Here is an 18,771-nt window from a genome sequence, read left to right as displayed (position 1 = left end):
CTTCTGTTTATACTAGGAGTTTAGGGAATAAAGCATGGGATGGGATGGGTGCTGTTTCTCTCACCTTTGGAGCACATTTGCAAGGAGAGATGAGTCCTCTTGCCTGTCTACTGACTGTGGGGCAGGGGCAGGCAGGCTTGAGGCCAAGAAGCTGCTAGCTTGCCAAGCACTGCTCCTTGCAATGAGAGACTGGCTGCTTGACAGGTGCTCCAGTCGACTTAGTAAGCCCTACCTTTGCCCTGCCACCCCTCCTGATCCCCACTTGAGACTCTGCACCACAGGTAAGGACAGGGCCTGGGAAACAACACGTGTGACCTCTTGCTCCTTCACCCATCCTCCAGGGGCTGCCACCCACCCCACAATGCCTGAGCTCAAGAGGTGCCATTCCCCTCTCAAGCATCAAAAAGCAGCCGCAGCACATAGAACCAGCCTACCTATCACAGCCCAAGCCTCTCCGCAGCTGATGTCCACATCAGTTTGCTCTTCTCCTGGCCAGGGTCTCTATAAACCCAGGTACAATCTGGTTCTGGCCGCCTTGGTGCCTGCCCCATGAGACACGGATCGCTTCCCCTCACAAAGGGAAGCCGCCTTTTCTGGTTCCTATCCTGGTGTCAGTTCAGCTGTTATATCCACTGTCCCGTTGTGCAGCAAGAAGCAACCATCCAGGAGCCACTAGAGACCATCCAGCTTGTTCAAAGCATGCCCAGGAAGACTTTTCCTGGTGCCCGATCAGTGCTGCAGGTGGAACGTGGCTCTGCAGTGACCAGCATGCCCACCGGACAGAGAGAGCAGTTCTCGGGCGCTGCCTCTGTCCCTTCCTGGGGAGTTGCCTGAGCTTTGGTGATGCTGGTCCCCATGACAACCAGAGGTGCCCTAGAGGCAGGCGCTGCCAAGAGGGGAGGGAACTGGTGCCTGAAATACCCAGCAAGGGCTGCAGTCTTGGCAGGTGCCCTCTGTGCCTGCAGCCAGAGCAAGGCCCTCCTTAACAGCTGTACCTGGGGGGAAGGAAAACGGCCAGGGAGATATACTTCCCACACCTCTCTCCCCTAACCCCAAGTAAACCTAACCTTTGTTGGAGCAATTAGCCTGTTACTCAAGTGAACTGTCCTGAGACCTCCAGGTATGGAGCAATATATAAATTTGATTAATAATAAGTAACATCCCATGCACTGCTTGGGATTACAGGGTGTCATTTGGGATTCCCTCATATTGAGCCATAATGGCTAGAGGCGGCAAGGGAGTGGCAGTGCTGAACCCCCACACTGGGCAGAATGAATGGCTTGGGCAAATCGCAGTATGGTAAGTTTTTCCACCTGTAAAGGGGGAATGCCGGCACCTGCTTGACAAATTGTTAAAAACCACCCGAGAGAGATTTCAGGCCACCTGGCTGTACAGACAGCAGTAGACACGCTCTGTTGCTGTCTTGCTTGTTCTCCCACCCCACCCCAATGCCTACCCCGACCTGGCCACCATGTTCTTGGAACAGAGAGAAGGGGAGCAAAAAGAAGCAGAGGGGGTTCCCCTTCCCAATCCAGTTTGAAATGGCTGTTTTGGGCTGAACACTAGCATTTTGCCCTGGAAAAAGCATCAAGTGTCCAGCATGCCTTTGCATTTTGAATCCTTCCACTGCAAACTTGAATTGGGAGGTGGGAAGGGAAATTGCCAGCCAAAGTTGCTCTGGATCCATTCACAGCAGGGAGATTGACACTCAAGGGGAAGGTCTTCCTGATAAGGCAATGGCCCTCATGCACTTTTCATTTTGGAAATTAAGCAGGGAGAGGGGCATGGGCATAGCCAGAATTGTTGGGGGGGCAGAACCTTTGTTTGCTATGTGTATTTATTGAATTTTATTGATTGGGGGGCAGCTGCCCCCCTTGGCTATGCCCATGGAGAGGGGGTGAGTCTTAAGGATTTGAGAGGGGTCAAGTGGCTCCCTCTGGTCACATGTCCTCCATGACCTTTCGGCTCTGGCTTTGCAGATCTAGAGGATTGTGCACACACACACACACACCCCAACGTTCCCTTCCTGAGATCTGGACCCCGAGAAGCCAGGCCCAAAGCACAACTCGAGATCCAAACACTTTAAAAAACATTTTATTTTGTTTTTGTTTCCTAAAAACTTGTTCTGAACTCCAGGAAGCTCACAAGTTGTAATGTCCTTCCAGTGTTTGCTACATCAAGTCTGCCTCCCTCTTGAAGGAGCTGTGAAACGGAGCCTCCAGGGTGCGAACGTAGAGATCTCCTTTCCTGAAAGCTGAGAGGGCGGGACTGAGCCAAGATCTTTGCTGCTGCACCTGTTGCCACAGCATCCCATCCTGACAGCACAGCCAGTCACCTCCAGCATCCAGCACCCAACTGCAAAGGGTGTTGTGAAGCCTTTGCACAGGAGGCGTGACCATGCCAGGCCAGCCTGGTCTGGCCGGGCCTTTGGTGCCATACTGTCTTTTAGGAGCAGACAAATAAATAATGAGTCTCTGGATCCTGGCAGCCTCCTGGTGCTGGGCCACATCCTGTCTGGCCTGGACACCAGTGGGGGAAGTGCTAACGTCCAGTCCAATGCCTAACTGGCCAATGAAATCCAGTCTGGGCCAACGAGGCGTCTTATCCGAGACGGAGGCGGAAAGTGGCAATCTCCATGGGGTCCAGGTGGACAGAGGTGCTGTTGGGGTAGGTTGTGGCCAGCGGGTACATAAGCGTCAAGGAGGAGGGCTGCAGGGAGGCCAGTTCAAGGCCCTGGAAGAGGCCACCCAGGGATAGCTGTTGGGGACACAAGAGGTTAAGAGAGGGGGGTCAGCGCAAAAGCAGACTCCAGTCCATGCAAGCCAGAGGGAAGCAGCCTACCATTCAGTCAATAAAGCAAAGCTCCAAGACAGCAAAACCCAGCATTGTTGGCTGCCACTTGCAGTAGCCCAAGGAACCCATCCTTCCACCCTCCCTAGAGCACATAGTTCTTGCTCCCTCTCCCATGGGTTGCCCATTCCTGCCCCTCTCTCCCTCAGAGGCCCCATGGCATCTCCCCACTTACTGTGCCATGGGTGGTGGTGCAGTTGAATCCCAAGTTCCTAGCCTCCAGGCCACAGTCAAAGCCCTTTCGGTGCAGGATCAGAGCCGTCTCAGTGGAGGGCAGTGAATCGTCCTGGAGAGAAAGGCATGGGTGTTGGTCATAGAAGGGGGCGGGGAGAGAAAGCAGGGTGCAGTGCAGGGAAGAAGCAGGCAGAGGCTCGGTCAGGGTGAGCTGTGATTCCCACACTGGGCAAATGACTCTTTTTGTCCCTTCTAATGTTAACTGGCTCCTGGTACATTTCTGAGCACAATTCAAAGTGTTGGTGCTGACCTTTAATGCCCTAAATTGCCTCAGCCCAGTATACCTGGGCCTTTTTCATAGTGGCACCTGCCCTGTGGAACGCCCTCCCATCAGGTGTCAAGAAGATAAATAACTATACAACTTTTAGAAGATATTGAAAACTTTAAGAAAGCAGCCCTGCATCGGGAGCTTTTTAATGTTTGATGTTTTATTATGTTATAGAAGCTGCCCAGAGTGGCTGGGGCAACCCAGCCAGATGGGTGGGATATATTGTTGTTGTTGTTGTTGTTGTTGTTGCGCTTATAGAAAGCTGTGATTGATCCCCACCAGTGCCCTCCCACCCAGGGGGCAACTCACCTCTCCTTGCAGGGTGCGCAGGTTGAGAAGATGGAAGTCACAAGGCAGGGGGCCCGAGAGGGGCAGGAAGGGCCTCAGGGTGGGGGGTGGTGGCTTCTCCTGGGCAACAGGCATCACCAGCACCTCAGCATTCAGCTGCATGGAGGTCAGGTGGCTGAGCAGAGATGGGAAACTCGTTGCCTGGACAGCCTCCGCCTGGGAAGGAAGGAAAGCCCAGCAATGACAGGCAGGTGTGTGTCCCACCCCCAGGGGCCAAAGATGCTCCGGGGGCCAGGAGGTCACCCACAGGAAGCCCGCCCTCCCGCCTTCTAAGCTATGATGGCCACTGAGCTAGGAGCCGGGCTACCACGCACACACAGGCACAGAGGTGGGCCCAGCAGCTACGTCACCACCAGCTAGCACACCAGACAGGGCCGGGCTTTACCTCTTGGCTGTTGGCCTTGTGGATGGGAAAGACCAAGTCTCTAAGCATGGAGGCCAGTTTGGAAAAGAAGCTGGAGCTCTGGGTGGAAATGGGGGCAGGGAGAGGGGCGGTGAGAACAGCCAGGTTACAACACGATCCGAAGGTGCACAGCCCTTGCAGAGCAAGGAGGCCAGGAACAGGCCATCTCGCCTGGGCTGGAGGGGCTCCTGGCACATGTGGGGGGCAGGTTCCACCCCCAAAAATCCCTCTCTTTTACATGCTACTCAAGGCAACAGTCTGCTTCCCACTTCTCTTGTTTTGAAGCCTGCCTGCCAGGGACTTCCTTCTGCTGACTCTGCATGGTGTTTCTTCCCCTCACTGCTCAGCAACTTTCTTCGGCTGCTCCATTTCACACACCCCAGGGCTGATTTCTGGGGGCATTCATGCTTCTCCCTAGGAAAAACTGACCACCCCACTCTCTCCACACTCAGTCTTCTGCCTTTTTACCAGCGGCTGACTGGTGGAACCACCTTTACGTCTCTGCTGCAGTTTGCCCTCTGAGAGCCAAATTCACTATTGCAAACACTGTTGGAATGTTTTGAATTTGTACCATCCAGCGTTATTTTGTACTTCCATGCATCTGTTTATTCTCGGGAGCCTTTCAGCTGAAACACAACAAAGCAATCCTGTCCCCAGGATGAAGAGACTCACTTCTCCTTTCTCTTCCCAAACACAGCAGACAAAGATTGGAAGCGTTTTGTGTCTAGCCTGTTTGATCTGACTAAAGCGCTGCTGGAATGAACGAATGGGTGCTCTGCAGTGTGTTGCAGGCAGGAGTTCCAAGGAAGAGTGAGGGAAAGGGCAACATGCTGAACATCCTGGCATGGAGTAATACTTCATGCAACAGGGCAAATGTAGGGATTTTGAGCTAGCTCAAGGTTCCATCAGCCTGGGAAGGGTGGTAGAACGTAAGACTTTTATCATGCAAGATGAACTCCCAGCTATGGGATCATCCATGTGGGAACTGTTGTGGCTTCCCAAACACAAAGGAAAATCCTTCCTTAGGGGTGCTTGCAAGAGGTGCTGATGCCCAGGAGATTGGCAGGCAGAAGCAGCCCAGTGCCACTCTTGAGCTGTAGGGCTGGCCTGGGCCCCAAAGGAGCCTCAGATTTCGTGTCCTTCTGAACGTATCAGATCAAACTCTGCACGTTTGTTGGCACTCTGAGAAACCCAAGCAAACTAGCAAGGGAGAGATAGGTGCCTGGGCAGAGTGGCCAGATGCAAGGGGTGCTGAGCACCCAGTCCTTGTACCTTGCTTGCCGCGCTGTGTCGCTCTAGGAGGAGGCGGAAGCGGTTGCAGGTCCGCTTGTTGTCCTTCAGGCCTTGCCCGAGGCCACGGTTGTCATCCTGCATGAGGCGCCGGTCCAGAATCACCTCCAGCTGGCCTGGAAGTTGAACCAGGGAAGGGAGAGGAAGGAAAAGGGGGGAAGTAAGAGGAGCTCCAATCTAGACAGGTGACCCACTTCTGACACACAGGGGGATCCTGCCAGCACAGCAGCAGCTGCTGAAGCCCCAACACAGACCCCCTGCAACTGACCCTCCCATCCCACAAACTGCTCCTCCTCCCCACTCAGGCTTCTGGCTCAGTCCCAGGAGATCCTACTATCCCTAGAAATCAGAAGAACATAAGAGTCTGCTGAATCAGGCCCGCGGCCCATCTAGTCCAGCATGCTGTTCTCACAGTGGCCAGTCAGATGCCTGTGGGAAGTCTGCAAGCAGGATCCAAGCACAAGGAAACTTTCTCCCCTCCTAGTCTCCAGAAACTGTGATTCGGAAGCATTCCTGCCTCCAATTGTGGAGGCAGAGCACAGCCAACCTGGCTACTAGTAGCCATCAATAGCCCTCTCTTCCATGAATTTCTCCAATCCTCTTTTAAAGCCATCTAGGTTGGTGGCCATCCCTGCCTCCTGTGGGAGCGAGTTTCACAGTTTGAATCTGCCTTGCAGGGAGAAGGACTTTCTTTCCTCTGTTCTGCATCATCCAGTTTTCAGCTTCACAGGATGTCTGCATCCTAGTGTCTTGGAAGAAGGAGAAGTCCCAGGCCTGGTGCTTCCCGTCTGCAGCCACCCCCGGAGAGACAGCTTTGCCCACTGTCCCAACCCACTCACCACTGCTGAGACTGGAGACGCCCAAGGCTTGGGCCGTGTGCAGCGTCAGGCGGCTCCGCGCATCTTGGATGTAGGCCATGACCGGCATGGGGTAGAAGTTGGCCTGCAGAGGCAGCTTCTTCAGGTACTGCCGGGGCTGGATCTGCCAGGAGAGGAGAGTGCTGAGAAGCCAAGGGGGCAGGCAGTCCCTCTCCAGCCTCTTCACAAGGGCAGCAGGGTGTGGGTGTGGGTGTTTTCAGCCTCCCTCCCTGCCCATTACCTGAAAGCCGTTCAGGTCAGTGAAGAAAGTGCCTTTGCTCTCAATATCTGTGCTAAATCGAAGGGCCAGCTCCTTGTTGATGTGGTCTCGGATGTCCACCAGGCAGGAGATCTCTAGGGACAGGCCGTCAACCCCTGCAGGGAGGAGCTCAAATCAAGCAATGATGGGAAGCAGGGCTTGCCTGCCTGCCCATGAGGCAGGTGGAGGCAGCCGCCTTGGGTGACTGAAGTCCAACAGGAGGTGCCCCCATGGGATCCGCAGCTGCCCCACCGCCACTGTCACTGGTGGAGAAGTGGCGCTGTCAGTGGCTTCTGCCATTGTTGTTGCTACTCTATGGCTGCCACCCTGGTAAGGTTACAGATAGGTAGCCGTGTTGGTCTGCCATAGTCAAAACAAAAAAAATTCCTTCCAGTAGCACCTTAAAGACCAACTAAGTTAGTTCTTGGTATGAGCTTTCGTGTGCATGCACACTTCTTCAGATACACTGGTAAGCGAGGCTTTGGCGGGGACAACACAGTGGGATGGGGTGGCAGCTTCCCTTGTCGCTTCAGGCGGCAAAACAGGATGCATCGCCCCTAAGGCAGGGATGGGACAAGCTCTCCATTGCTGCTCTCTCCCAGTCCCCAAAGCCCCTTACCTGCCACGTTGTACAGCCGGACCACCTCCTGGATGTGCTGGTAGTAAACGGCCACCTCCGAGAAAAAGGGTCCCTCCGTCACCCGCACCACAGGGGGGTCCTTGGGGACATAGGGCTGCAAGGGAGAGGAGCGTCAAGGGACTCTCTACCACTAGAGATTCAACAGATGCCTCCCATACAAACTGTTTAAACACCGGCTGATTTTTTTTTAAAAAAAATTCTGCCAGGCCTATGCAAGCAATTCAGAGCAATTCCTCCCATAATGATTATCTGATTGTCTGCTTTTAGCTTTTGCTCCGCTTTCACTGTATGGCATTATGTATTTTTGTTGAAAACCACTTTGACTTAGATTTTTTTAATGAAATAGCGGCATATTAACATTCTAAATAAATAAATAACCAGAACAGGCAGGAGTGGATTTCATTTCCCACCATTTCTAAGCTGCTTTTTCTTGCTTCCCTACGTAACCCAGAAGGGTGTGACAGGTGCAGGGGGTGGGGACCTGCTCTTCATGGCCTGGACTGCCTGGGGTGAAGGGAGGTGGGGCTGCCAAGGTGGGAATTTGCCAGGAAGAGACAAATATACCCCTTTACCAAACACGGCACAGGTTGCCTGGAAGGCCAAGAATAAAGCAGACAGAGAGGAACGTTGGTCCACTTGGGAGATTTTCAGGGGCGGAATCTCTGGCATGGAGGACTCCACCTCCCTTAAAGACAGAAGTCCAGCCTGCCCTAACCTGGTGCCCTCCAGATGTTCTGAACTACATCTCTCACTAGCCACAGGGTACCATATGGAAGTGTGGCTGGGACTGATGGGAACTGTGGTTCAAAATGTGTGGCCTGGCTATTTTGTCTTGAACTGTGTTTATAGTCTCCTGTGCCAACCAGGACGATCATAATGCCAACCACAGAAAGTAAGAAACCAACACCTGGTCTAAGCTGGGAATCATTTCCCCCCAACCAGCCCACCTACCCGGGAGATGTCCTACCAACCCCAGCCCCCACGGGGGTTAGCCCTGCCCAGACCTTGGCTTCTCCGTCAGGCAGGAAGAGGTAGGCACCGCTTTTGTCTTTGGTGCTCCGGGTCCCATAGATGAGGAACTGTCTGCTCAGCTTCTGCTCCTGGGTGTCGCCTGCCCGGTGCACACTCTGCCAGGGAACAAGTGGAGTCCTGGTGAGCACAGGGGCCCACAAGGGGCCCTCCCCGTGGCCGTCAAGCTAAGCTGCACCTGTCCACCTGGTGGGCCTGTCCTCACCTTGAGGGACCCGCTGCCCCCAGAGAAGCAGGCTCGCATGTGCTGGTTCTCCAGGCAGAAGTCCTCCGTGGCCGTAGGGATGACCCGCACTGGGAAGGCCTCATGCTTGTGCACAGGGAGGTCGCGCCCGTGCAGGAAGAGGCGCACCGAGGACTTCAGCGTGTTGTGGCTGTCAAAGGACTTGCTCAGCTGCAGGATGCTGAGGCCCAGGGCCGGCAGGCGCATGTTGATGGACACCTGTCAATCGGAGCACAGGCAAGGGCAGCAGCAGTTCCCATTGCTCCCCGCAAGCACACACATTCGATGCACTACAAGGGGCCCAGCAGCAACCTCCAGCCACCAGGTGAGCAGCAGAATTCCCTGTACAAATCCTTGGGGAAGAGGCATGCTGGTAAGGCTTAGTGCGCCCCAATGGTAAACTCACAGGAGCAGCCCAGTGGGAAGATGGGAGCCCGTCAGCATGGAAGGACACCTGGGCACTTTCTCTAGCCAATTTCCACCTCCGACAACAAAGAGCCTGGTGGCATCTAGGAGATTATCAAGCTATGGCGCTCCCAAGCCCCAGGTGGCTGAACACTGTTGTCCCCATTTCCGCCTTTCTTCCCTCCAGGCTCTACCTGGTAGACATCAGGTGCCATGTCTGTGGCAGAGGTCCACTGGGCGCTGAGCTGCACCGCTAGGGGCTGCCCCTCCTCGTTGAGGACCCGGATACGAGGCGTGTTCACCAGCAGGGACACAATGCTCAGCCGCTCCTGCTCCAGGGGGTTAAACACTACCACAAACCTGCAACAGAGAACAGGGAGGTTGCAAGATTGGCTAGTTTGGTCCGTCCCTCCCAGGCTCAAGTCCGTAACCCCATGATGTCCCCCCGTAACCCCCTGGCCCCGCCCCACTCACCCACCTGGGTGTTGCATCCAGCTTGATGATGGTTTTCTCCGGCAGGGAGTCCTGATTGAGGCGGGCCTCATCCTGGAAGAGAGAGAATGGGTCAGGCTGAGTGACCGTGGGGTATAGAAGCACAGGGTAGGACCTGGCTGGGGCAAGCTCACGAGCTGCAGCCCCCTTGCCATGGTCCCCTCTCCCTGGGGGCAGTAGAGCCATGCCTCCCAACCCCATATCTTCCAGATCGCTCCCTCGGGGCACAGAGGAGCAGGGGGTGAGCTGTGACTCACTGCGCCAAGGAAGGGCACCGCCAGGTCATAATGGTAGGCCTCCTTATCTGCCAAGACCAGGTAATGGGCAGCGTTGATGATGACCCGCTTGAGGTTCATTAGCGAGTGGAGCAGCCTAGAAGAGGATGGGGGGAGAGGAAGAGGACCATGAGGCCATGGGGCACAGAGCCCCACTGCCACACCCTGGTTGCAGGGAACCCATGCCAGGCCTTACCAACGCAGGCCAGGCCTTACACACACCTGACTCCATAGTCCACTACCACTGCCTCCTTGGCAGTGCCAGTGATGGCATCGTGGTGCTGGAAGAGGCCCAGGTTGCGCCGTGCATCCGTCAGCATGGCATAGTCTGAGAGTGGGTACTTGCTGTCCATGCCGGCGTGGCGGGCATGGCTGAGAGCCAGGCTGTACAAGATCTCGGCACCACTGGGGGCAAAGACAAGGGGGGGAGAGATAGAGGCTGTGAGTAAACCTTGTCCAGGAGAAGATGCCAGGCAGGGAATCTCCTCCCTCCCCTCTGACCCCCCCCAGACCCCTCACCGGAGATGAGCCTCCAACACCCTGCCCATGCTCTTGTAGAAGGGCCGGGAGGTGTAGTAGCCGGTCCAGTAGTGGTCCTCTCGGTCCGCGTAGGAGAAGAAGTCCCCGCTGACCACAGGGAAGCCGGGTGGACGCATTCCAGGGACGATGCCCACTTGCTTGTACAAGGCGTCAAAGTAATCCGAGAGGGTCCCAAACTGTGCCTATGAGGGAGGCATAAGCTGAAACTGCATCAGAAAGCTTGGCGGGGGGGGGAGACACCCAGTACCTTGGGATGGTGGGGAGGCGCCATGCATGACAGGAGAAGAAACTGCCCCCCAGACCCCCAGAAGAAGACTCTGCCCCAAGGATTTGGAGTGAGGCGCTCTGCAGCAGCTACCTCTTTCTCCCAAGGGAGCAAACCACCCCACCCTTTCCCAGGAAGCACCCCACTCGAGCCAAGGTGGCTGTACCTGCACATGGAGATCCGGGTGGGCATTGAGGAAGTCAAAGAGGCGCTGATAGTTGAGGAACTGGGCATCCCATTCCTGGGGCTTGTCGTAGCGGAAGTCATCCCCCAGCGGCACCAGGAGCACTTTGCTGCGGTACAGCTTGGACTTCTTGCGGTACTGGTCAAGCAGGAGCTGTGCCCTGCAGAGAGGACGGGGGGTCAACAACCAGGACCAGGACATGCCTGTAGGCCTGGCTGACGTGGTCTGATCTTCATGGCCAGAGACAGAGACACAGGAGGAGGCATCTAAACTATGACACTTGCTGCCACATGAAGCAGTGGTGGCCACCAACTTGGACGGCTCTAAAAGAGGGTCGGAGAAACTCAACAGGGGAGAAGGGTCTATCAATGGGTGCTGGTCACAATGGCTATGTTCTGCCTCTGAATACCAGCTGCTAGAAAGCACAAGCGGGGAGAATGCTGTTGTGCTCTGGCCCTGCTTGGAGGCTTCCATAGAGCACCTGGTTGGCCACTGTGGGAACAGGATGCAGGACTAGATGGGCCTGTCCCAGCAGCCAGATTCTTCTTAGGAGATGCTGGAATCAGGAGGAGGAGGCAGTTGGTCAAATGGTCCCCTAGCACTCTGGGCTCTGTGGGGGCTGAATCATCCCTGGAGGCACAGAACCCAGCTAGGAGAGCAGAGGGCAGGTGGTTGATGGAAGAAGCAAGCAGGCCCACCACCCCAAGGAACCAAGGATGACCATGAGAAGCCACTCACCGCTCAGCCACATTGGCACTGGTGATGGCCTTGGGGGGCACTTTCCAGGGGCAGTTGATGCGCCCCCCCGGCAAACGTTTGAAGTCGAACTGGCAGCAGATCTTGGGATCAGGGCCGCAGGTGTGGGGAACGTCGTAGCTGTAGAAGGGCATCATGTGGCACAGGATGTCGGTGCTGGAGTCAGGATCTGAGGGGGTCAATGCCAGGGTCACTTTGTGCTGCTCAGGAAAGGCCCCGGGCAAATGGAGACTCAGGAACTGTCAGGAAGAACATTCGCCTGCCACCCACAATGCAGACACACCAGCAACATGCAACAGCACACACCAGGCAAGGGAGGAGTCCAGAGCCCCACAGAAGGTGTGTGTGGAGCAAACAACTCCCAGTGGCCAGTGCTGACTGCAGTGGGAGGAAGCCCCAACTGTGGGGGACGAGGGACAAAGGACGCATCGGCCCCTAATGAGGGGGTGGAGGACACTGGCAGCCAGCTGCTCCAGCTGCCAGGCTATGAGGGGTTCGCAGGCAAGACTCTCCAGAGCAAAAAAGGGAGGTTGGGGCATAAACAATCCAGGGACCTCCAATCACACACCCCTCACCCCAACTCTGCCGCCACATGAACTCCAGATTCTGAGTTGCTGCAAAATGTTTCTTGATGGCGTAGTGGACCCGCTGGATGAGCATGCTGGTCAGATTGGCACGACGCAGCAGGTAAGGCATGGTGGAGCTGTGGCCAAAGGGGTCCACTGCCCAGCCAGAGCGCGGTGTCACCCCTGAAGAGCAAGGAGAAAAGGCAGGCGTCAGCAGCAGAAAAGGCAAGGGCCTGTGTTTCAGTCGCTGTAACCTGCCCCACTTCAAACACACTCGAGATTCTGAAGAGCCATGTGAAACAGGAGACTTGAATGCACCTATGCAGACCCGAGTTATAATGTGGCATGCCTTGTACAGTGGTACCTCGGGTTACAGACATTTCAGGTTACAGACACTTCAGGTTACAGACTCCACTAACCCAGAAATTGAACCTCAGGTTAATAACTTTGCTTAAGGATGAGAACAGAAATCATGCGGTGGCAGCACAACAGTAGCGGGAGACCCCATTAGCTAAAGCGGTACCTCAGGTTAAAAACAGTTTCAGGTTAAGAATGGACCTCCAGAACAAATTAAGTTTTTAACCCAAGGTACCACTGTATCTTGTATCCTTTGGGTCTGGCAAAGCAACAGAAGCTCTGCAGAACTACACACAGCAGAGGGGTTCACTATCCCCATCCAGTCTGCAGACCTCCATGGTGCTTTCTTCCATTCTATGCCTCCCACCACTCTCAGCGCTTCTGCCCGGCTCAAGCACTGGCTGTCATCATAAATGTGGCTGGTGCCACCCCGCCACCCCTGATCTGCCTGCCCCCCAAACTTGGCCCAGTCTGCGCACACCACTCACCAATGTTCTTCTCCAGCCACTGGTGACCCTCAATGAGCTGGTCGATCATGGCAAAGTAGTGGGAATTGGCTTCATCTGGCATCACCCACCCGCCAGTTGCCATTTCTAGCTGCCCATTGCCCACAAGCCTGTGAAGGAGAGGTCAAGGTTAGAGGCAACCACCACCAACAGCAGCAGCCGCCCAAGAGTGGACCTTCCCACAGAGGAGGCAATCAATCAAGTCTACCACATGAATATCAAGCCTACTTCAGGATACAACACTAATACCTCATATCAAATGTAACTGATCTGTAGAAAAGATTTTACAACATGAAAAAAAGAAACAATGCATGTACTTTTGTAAATGGGGAAAATCTTTAATAAAAATTACCTTCTTTTTTTTAAAAAAAACAAACTTCAACAGGATTTCTCATTTGCATGAAGTATGTTCTTTCCATAAATATTTATGTTGTTGTTATTATTATTATTTATTAAATTTCTATAGCACCCTCCATCCGTGGATGTCAGGGTGGTTCACAACATAAAAATACAAGATAAGAATACAAGAACCGTGTACGCCACACCTTGAGCTCTTTGGAGGAAAGGTGGGGTATAAATGCTTTTTTTTAAAAAATGAAATAAATATTGTCCTAAACATCTTCCTACCAACCATCCTAAGAGCAGGGGAAATGATGAGAGTTAACCCCTTCCTCCCCTCTTGTTACCTGCGGACAGCAGCCCGTTTCTGGGTGCTGATGTTGTCCCACCATTTAGAGAAGAAGGAGATTTCGGACCAGATGAAGCGTCGTCGAGGATCCTCCTGCAGCTTCACCACCATGCTGTTGAGGATGTGCTGCGTCTGGTCGAAGTAATACTTGTCAAATGTCTTGATCCAGCCTTGCGGAAGCAGAAAAGGGAACATCACTGCAGGCCTGTTTACAGCAGCCTTCCTCAACAAAATGCCTTCCAGGCACTCTGGACTACAACTCCCATCAACCCCTTGACGGCACAGCCAATGGCCACCAGATTGGAAGAAGGTCAACGTACCTCTGCCTGCACACACATTTTGCTTCCTATCTTGGGTTCTACTAGTGCTAGAGAATCTGGAGATTGTGGCTCACTGGGGTGAGGAGGTTGGGACTGAACCCCCTGCCTTCCCTGCAGATGCTCCTGGCTACAAATGAGCCTCTCACCAAGCAATGGGGGAATGCTGTCTGCCACCCCCCAGCTTGCTTACCTGGGTCATTGTGGGAATGTGGCACCACAAACACTTGCAGTGGTTCAGTGTCCCATTCGTGTGGCTCATAAGTGATATCAAAGCCTTGCTTCCACACCCCGCCATCCTGGTTGTCATAGGGGAGCAACGCAGACACAGCCAACATCTGGGAAAGGACAAGAGAGTCAAACCAAGGCATAGCAATGGAAGAGTCTCCTTTCCACCCACCCCAAGCCAGTCTGCCCTTAGCAGCCTTGCAGCTCAGGGCATCAGCTACTCCCCTTGCCTTAGGAGGCCCTGGGTCCTGCTTGTGGGCTTCCCACCGGGGCATCTGGGTAGCCACCGTGAGAAACAGATGCAGGACAAGATGGGTCACGGGAGGTCTAAATGACTATCATACTTTGAAAAGCTCAATGGATCAAGTTCATCCATTTTGTTGAATTAATAGTTTTAATTGGACTTTGAATAAACGTGCAATTAATTGTTACTGTCCTGAATTTATTTGTATTATTATCTTCAGCGCTTTTTTCTAAAAAAAATAATATTTAGGGGTACTCTTATTTTCCTACTCATATTGAAATACAGCCCCTCAATGAGGCCAAACTTAAATTCACAAAATGTTTAGGGGTATGCATACCCCTGCGTCCCCCCAGAAAAAAGCATTGACTTCCTTAATGTGTTCTGAAAACAACTGTTCTGAATAATCCTTTTCATAGAGGAGAAGTGTCACTGGGAAGGAGTTTAGGGTAGCATAATTTTGGGAACCGCTGTGCTGTCATGTGAACACCAAAGGCACAGGGGTCCTGCTTCCAATCACAAGTGCTATGTTCTCCCTCTCCCTCCACCAAATAACACCAGTTGCTGGAAATGGCAGGAGGGGACAGACTGCTCTTGTGCTCAGGTTCAGCCCCAGGGTTTTCCTATTGGGGCATCTGGAGGACACTGCAAGAACGGGGTGCTTGGCTGGATGGGGCCCCCTTTGGGCTGATCCAGCAGCAACTAGGTGCTTCTCATGCTCTTCACTCCTCTTTCCTCCTCCAACTCTTTCAGGCAGCACCGTTTACACAGTCCTGTCCCCCACCCCCAACCCAGCTGACCTGCAGGTCTTCCTTCTGGCTGTTGCTCTTCAGTGCAAACTGACAATCCTGAGAGGAGATGGAGTAGAAGCTGGGCCGGCTCTCGGGAGGCAGGACCCAGGAGCCATTGGGCATGTGGAAAGGCAGCACCACCGGCTGGCCCTCCGCGTTGGCCGTCAGCTCCAGCACGGAGTCCTTGATGTGGCTGATGATTTCGTGGTTCTCCTCCAGGAGCTGCTCCAGCTGTTCAATCCGGTTCTGCAACACCGAAATCTGGCTCTGTGCGGGGGCGGGGGAGAGGACGGGGAGCAGAAGAGGTGGCACAAGCAGGAGGAAGTTGTGAGCAGCCTGCCAACACTCAAGCCTGCCCGCCTTCTTCCTTGCCTCCCTTTGCCAAACACTGCCCAGCTGAGCAAAAAGGAATGTCCAGCGTGGCACGGCCACCTTCCCACTCTTGCCAGCAGTTGTGCAAGTGCAGCCAAGGGACATGGGCTGGGGAGGAGCTTTTTAGAGTGTGGCAGGGGGCTACCACTCTTCTCTGACGCTGCTGCTTCGCTGCTGCTTCAGACCAGAGATTGAGCCACGGCTGCGGAGACAGTCAGGGACCCCAGGCCACCAAGTCACTCTTGGAAGCTCTTGGCAGTGGCTCTGCAAAGGGCACAAAGAGGGCAAAGCAGCAGGTGGAGGAAGGTCTTGCCCGCAACGCACTTACCCTAGGGAAATTGCCCCCATTCTGGTGCCGAGCAGGATCATGCTGGACCCTGTCCAGCATCAGATAGAGGGAGAAGACAGCCACGCAGAAGATGGCTGCCCCACACACCGTCACCTGCTTCTTCAGCTTCATCCCGGGGGTGCCAGAGGGAACATCTGCAACCAAGCCAGGACAGGACACAGGTGTAGGCATCAGTCCGGGCGGGGCCCCTTCTCCAGGCTCTCCCCCTTTGGGCTCCCTTTTGCAACGGCGCAGCCCCCTCCCACCCCACCAGGCCAAGGACCCCCATCTCCCCCGAGATCTCCCCTGTACCGGGGAGGCCTTGCCCAGGCAAAGAAGCCTGCCTGGCATTGCCCAGCCCCTGCTCCTCCACAGCAGGACTTGGTGGGGCCGCCGGGCCTCGCTGCCCCACCAGCCGAGGAGGGAACCCAGAGGCGCTAGAAGCCGAAGCCGCCAGGCCTGCGCTGTCCAGCTGGGAAGGCACCGGCGCCCACTCACCTGGCCTGGCGCTGGAGGGGAAGCCGCGGCCTCTCCCTCGGCGCCCGAGCGCTGCCTGCAGCAGGCGCGGCTCCCGCAGGCCAAGCGAGCGCCGGCCGCAGCGGCCGCGATATTCTTAGCAGCTGCCGGGCCTGGAAAAGGAGGAGGAGCCGCGGAGCCGGGCCCGGGCGGTGGGGCGCTCACAGCGGCTCGGGAGCTGCGCGACCCGCTTTTCCTCGCCTGTGCCCGAGCGGGCAGCGCTGCAGGTTGCTCGGGCGCTCCGAGAGAGGGGGAAGGGCCGGCGCTCCAGCCAGCTGGAGGCGCATCGTCGCCGGGCACTGCTCGGCCCCTCCCGGCCCTGCGCCTCCCGAGCTGGAGTCCCCCGGGCCGCACGCAGCCCCGTCCCGGCCTTGGGGTGGGGAGAAGGCTTACTTCGGGGCAGGTCTTGTTCAGAGCAGGCGCCTCGGAGCAGCCCCGGCGTGCAGCCGACGCCGCCACCGGCCTCTCAGCGCAGGGCTGGCCATGGCGGAGGCGCAGCAAGAGCGCGCCGTCCCCGCACCCGCCGAGGCCACCAGCCTCCTTCCACACAAGCCCACGGCGAGTCCCAAGACGGAGACCAGAGCCTGCCAACAGTTCTCTATTAATAGAGAGGCTCTTCCCTCCGCTCTAAGCTGGCGAAGGGCGCCGTCGGCGGGCCGGGCGATCACGTTTCAGGCAGGGAGAAAGAGACGAGGAGGCGGCCGCTGGGCGGGCGGGGGCTGCTGGGAGTCGGAGTCCGAAATAGCGGGATCGCGGGGAGGCGAAGGAGCCTCCTGGTGTCTTCTGGACGCCCCGCTCCCAAGACCCTCCTGCTCCTGCTTGGGGGTTTCTCCCCATAGAATTGGGGCCCTGTGGCTTCCCCCCACCCCGCATGTGCAGAAGGGACGAGGCGTGCAGGCAGAACCAGGCGTGGGTGGGTAGCTATTTATTTATTGCGTTTAAATCCCACCTTTTTTTTTTAAGGAGCTTAAAGTGGCATGCATGGTTCTCCCGCCTTCCAAAGCAATCTCGTGAGGAAGGTTGGGCTGAAAGGCAGTGCATGGCCCAAGGTTGCCCAATGAGCTTCATGGCTGAATGGGGGTTTTGAACTCTGTGGTTTTTTAGTTCAACACATTGACCACTGACCCACCCCTGACTCTAGTGTCAGACTAGATAAAGGGGCTGGCGGTGCCCATGGCAATCCTGTTTGTCAGACTACGGAATGACTCTTCCCTTCCTCCTCCTCAGCCCTCCTGAGAAGCCCCCTGGGCTGGGCACAGGAGAAGGGCAGCTGCCTTGCCAGGCAGAGGGCAGCAAGCATTGCCAGTCAGGGTGGACAATACTGAGCTAGATGGATTCTGTGTTAGGCACCTTCAGAAATGGTAAGTCGGTGGTAACAGCAACATTCACTGGGTTTTGAGCATAATCCCCTCTTTCTAGGCATCAGCTCTATCACTTTAACCCCTTCCTTTTGCAAATACTGTAGAGTTGCTTTAACAGTACAGTGGTACCTCGGGTTACATACGCTTCAGGTTACAGACTCCGCTAATCCAGAAATAATACCTCGGGTTAAGAACTTTGCTTCAGGATGAGAACAGAAATCATGTGATGGCAGTGCGGCAGCAGCAGGAGGCCCCATTAGCTAAAGTGGTGCTTTAGGTTAAGAACAGTTTCAGGTTAAGAATGGACCTCTGGAACGAATTAAGTACGTAACCAGAGGTACCACTGTACTTTATATCCATTGCAGCAAGGGATCCCCTGATCAAGTGTGGGAGGAGCATCTCCCCCCCTATATGCACCGGTGGCAATTAAAACCCCTCTCCCTCAATATTTGGGACTGTCCAGTCAGCTACAAAACGTTATTTGGATCCCAGAAGCAGCCTGCTATTCCACTTCTGCCTTAAATTAAAACGGCTGAGGTCAGGTGCTGCTCAGTCATCCATGCCATCTGAAGGCAGAAGAGCATCAGTGCTGTACTGTAGTTGCCATTTTATGCCCCTTTTTGAGGCATTCTCACTAAATTCCCAATAATAGCAGCAACAAATATTATTGCACACTAAAATAGTGTTTGCTGCTGCTATTAATGATAGCATTATAGTAGTAGTAGTAGTAGTAGTAGTAGTACAGTAGTAGTAAATGCCATATCCAGCAATTTGCTCCTCAACCTCCTTCAGCCTCCCACCCTGTTACTTTATATCAGGGCTTCTTTCTCCTCATGGGGAAAATATGTAAAATGCATAAATCTAAATCAAATAAGTGTTGGAAATATAAAGAGAAAAAAGGTTCTTTTTATAATATATGGTGGTCTTGTAGTAAGGTTAAAGCTTACTGGGAAATGATATATAATGAATTGAAAAGGATGTTTAAAATAACATTTGTAAAAAAAACAAAACCCCCAGAAGCTTTTCTTTTGGAAATTATAGGGACAGGACTACCTAAACTGTATAGAAACTTATTCATGTATGCTACTACAGTGGCAAGAATGTTAATTGCCCCAAAATGGAACTAAGTAGAAGTCCCAGCAAAGGAAGAATGGATATAAAAACTTATGGAATATGCAGAAA

The 18,771-nt window shown here is 54.5% G+C and overlaps 1 protein-coding gene across 3 annotated transcripts; it reads right to left on the bottom strand.

Annotated features, from left to right (window-relative positions):
- Window positions 1–2,078: 2,078 nt before the first annotated feature.
- Window positions 2,079–17,126, bottom strand: MAN2A2 (mannosidase alpha class 2A member 2). 3 transcript variants are annotated; one of them, XM_081888127.1, is made up of 24 exons: window positions 16,622–17,126; window positions 15,713–15,867; window positions 15,022–15,279; window positions 13,946–14,090; window positions 13,434–13,605; window positions 12,730–12,857; window positions 11,894–12,067; window positions 11,301–11,487; window positions 10,545–10,722; window positions 10,093–10,295; window positions 9,796–9,978; window positions 9,556–9,670; window positions 9,285–9,352; window positions 9,001–9,166; window positions 8,384–8,620; window positions 8,154–8,276; window positions 7,129–7,243; window positions 6,492–6,625; window positions 6,233–6,374; window positions 5,376–5,509; window positions 4,086–4,163; window positions 3,662–3,856; window positions 3,026–3,136; window positions 2,079–2,757 (listed from the first exon to the last, which is right to left on the bottom strand). In XM_081888127.1, the coding sequence occupies exons 2-24, from the start codon at window positions 15,842–15,844 to the stop codon at window positions 2,602–2,604; spliced, it is 3,534 nt and encodes a 1,177-aa protein (XP_081744253.1). In that variant the 5' UTR covers window positions 15,845–15,867; window positions 16,622–17,126; the 3' UTR covers window positions 2,079–2,601. The 3 variants fall into 3 exon arrangements, with proteins under 3 accessions (XP_081744253.1, XP_081744251.1, XP_081744252.1); XM_081888125.1 differs by lacking the exon at window positions 4,086–4,163 and having other exon boundaries at window positions 16,622–17,119; XM_081888126.1 differs by lacking the exons at window positions 4,086–4,163; window positions 16,622–17,126 and adding an exon at window positions 16,211–16,349.
- Between the last annotated feature and the right edge of the window lie 1,645 nt (window positions 17,127–18,771).

The sequence above is a fragment of the Podarcis melisellensis genome (assembly GCF_964234715.1).
Source record: "Podarcis melisellensis genome assembly, chromosome: 14".
Lineage (NCBI taxonomy): Eukaryota > Metazoa > Chordata > Lepidosauria > Squamata > Lacertidae > Podarcis > Podarcis melisellensis.
The sequence above is the reverse complement of the archived record's forward strand: the minus strand, read 5'-3'. Positions and strand labels throughout refer to the sequence as shown.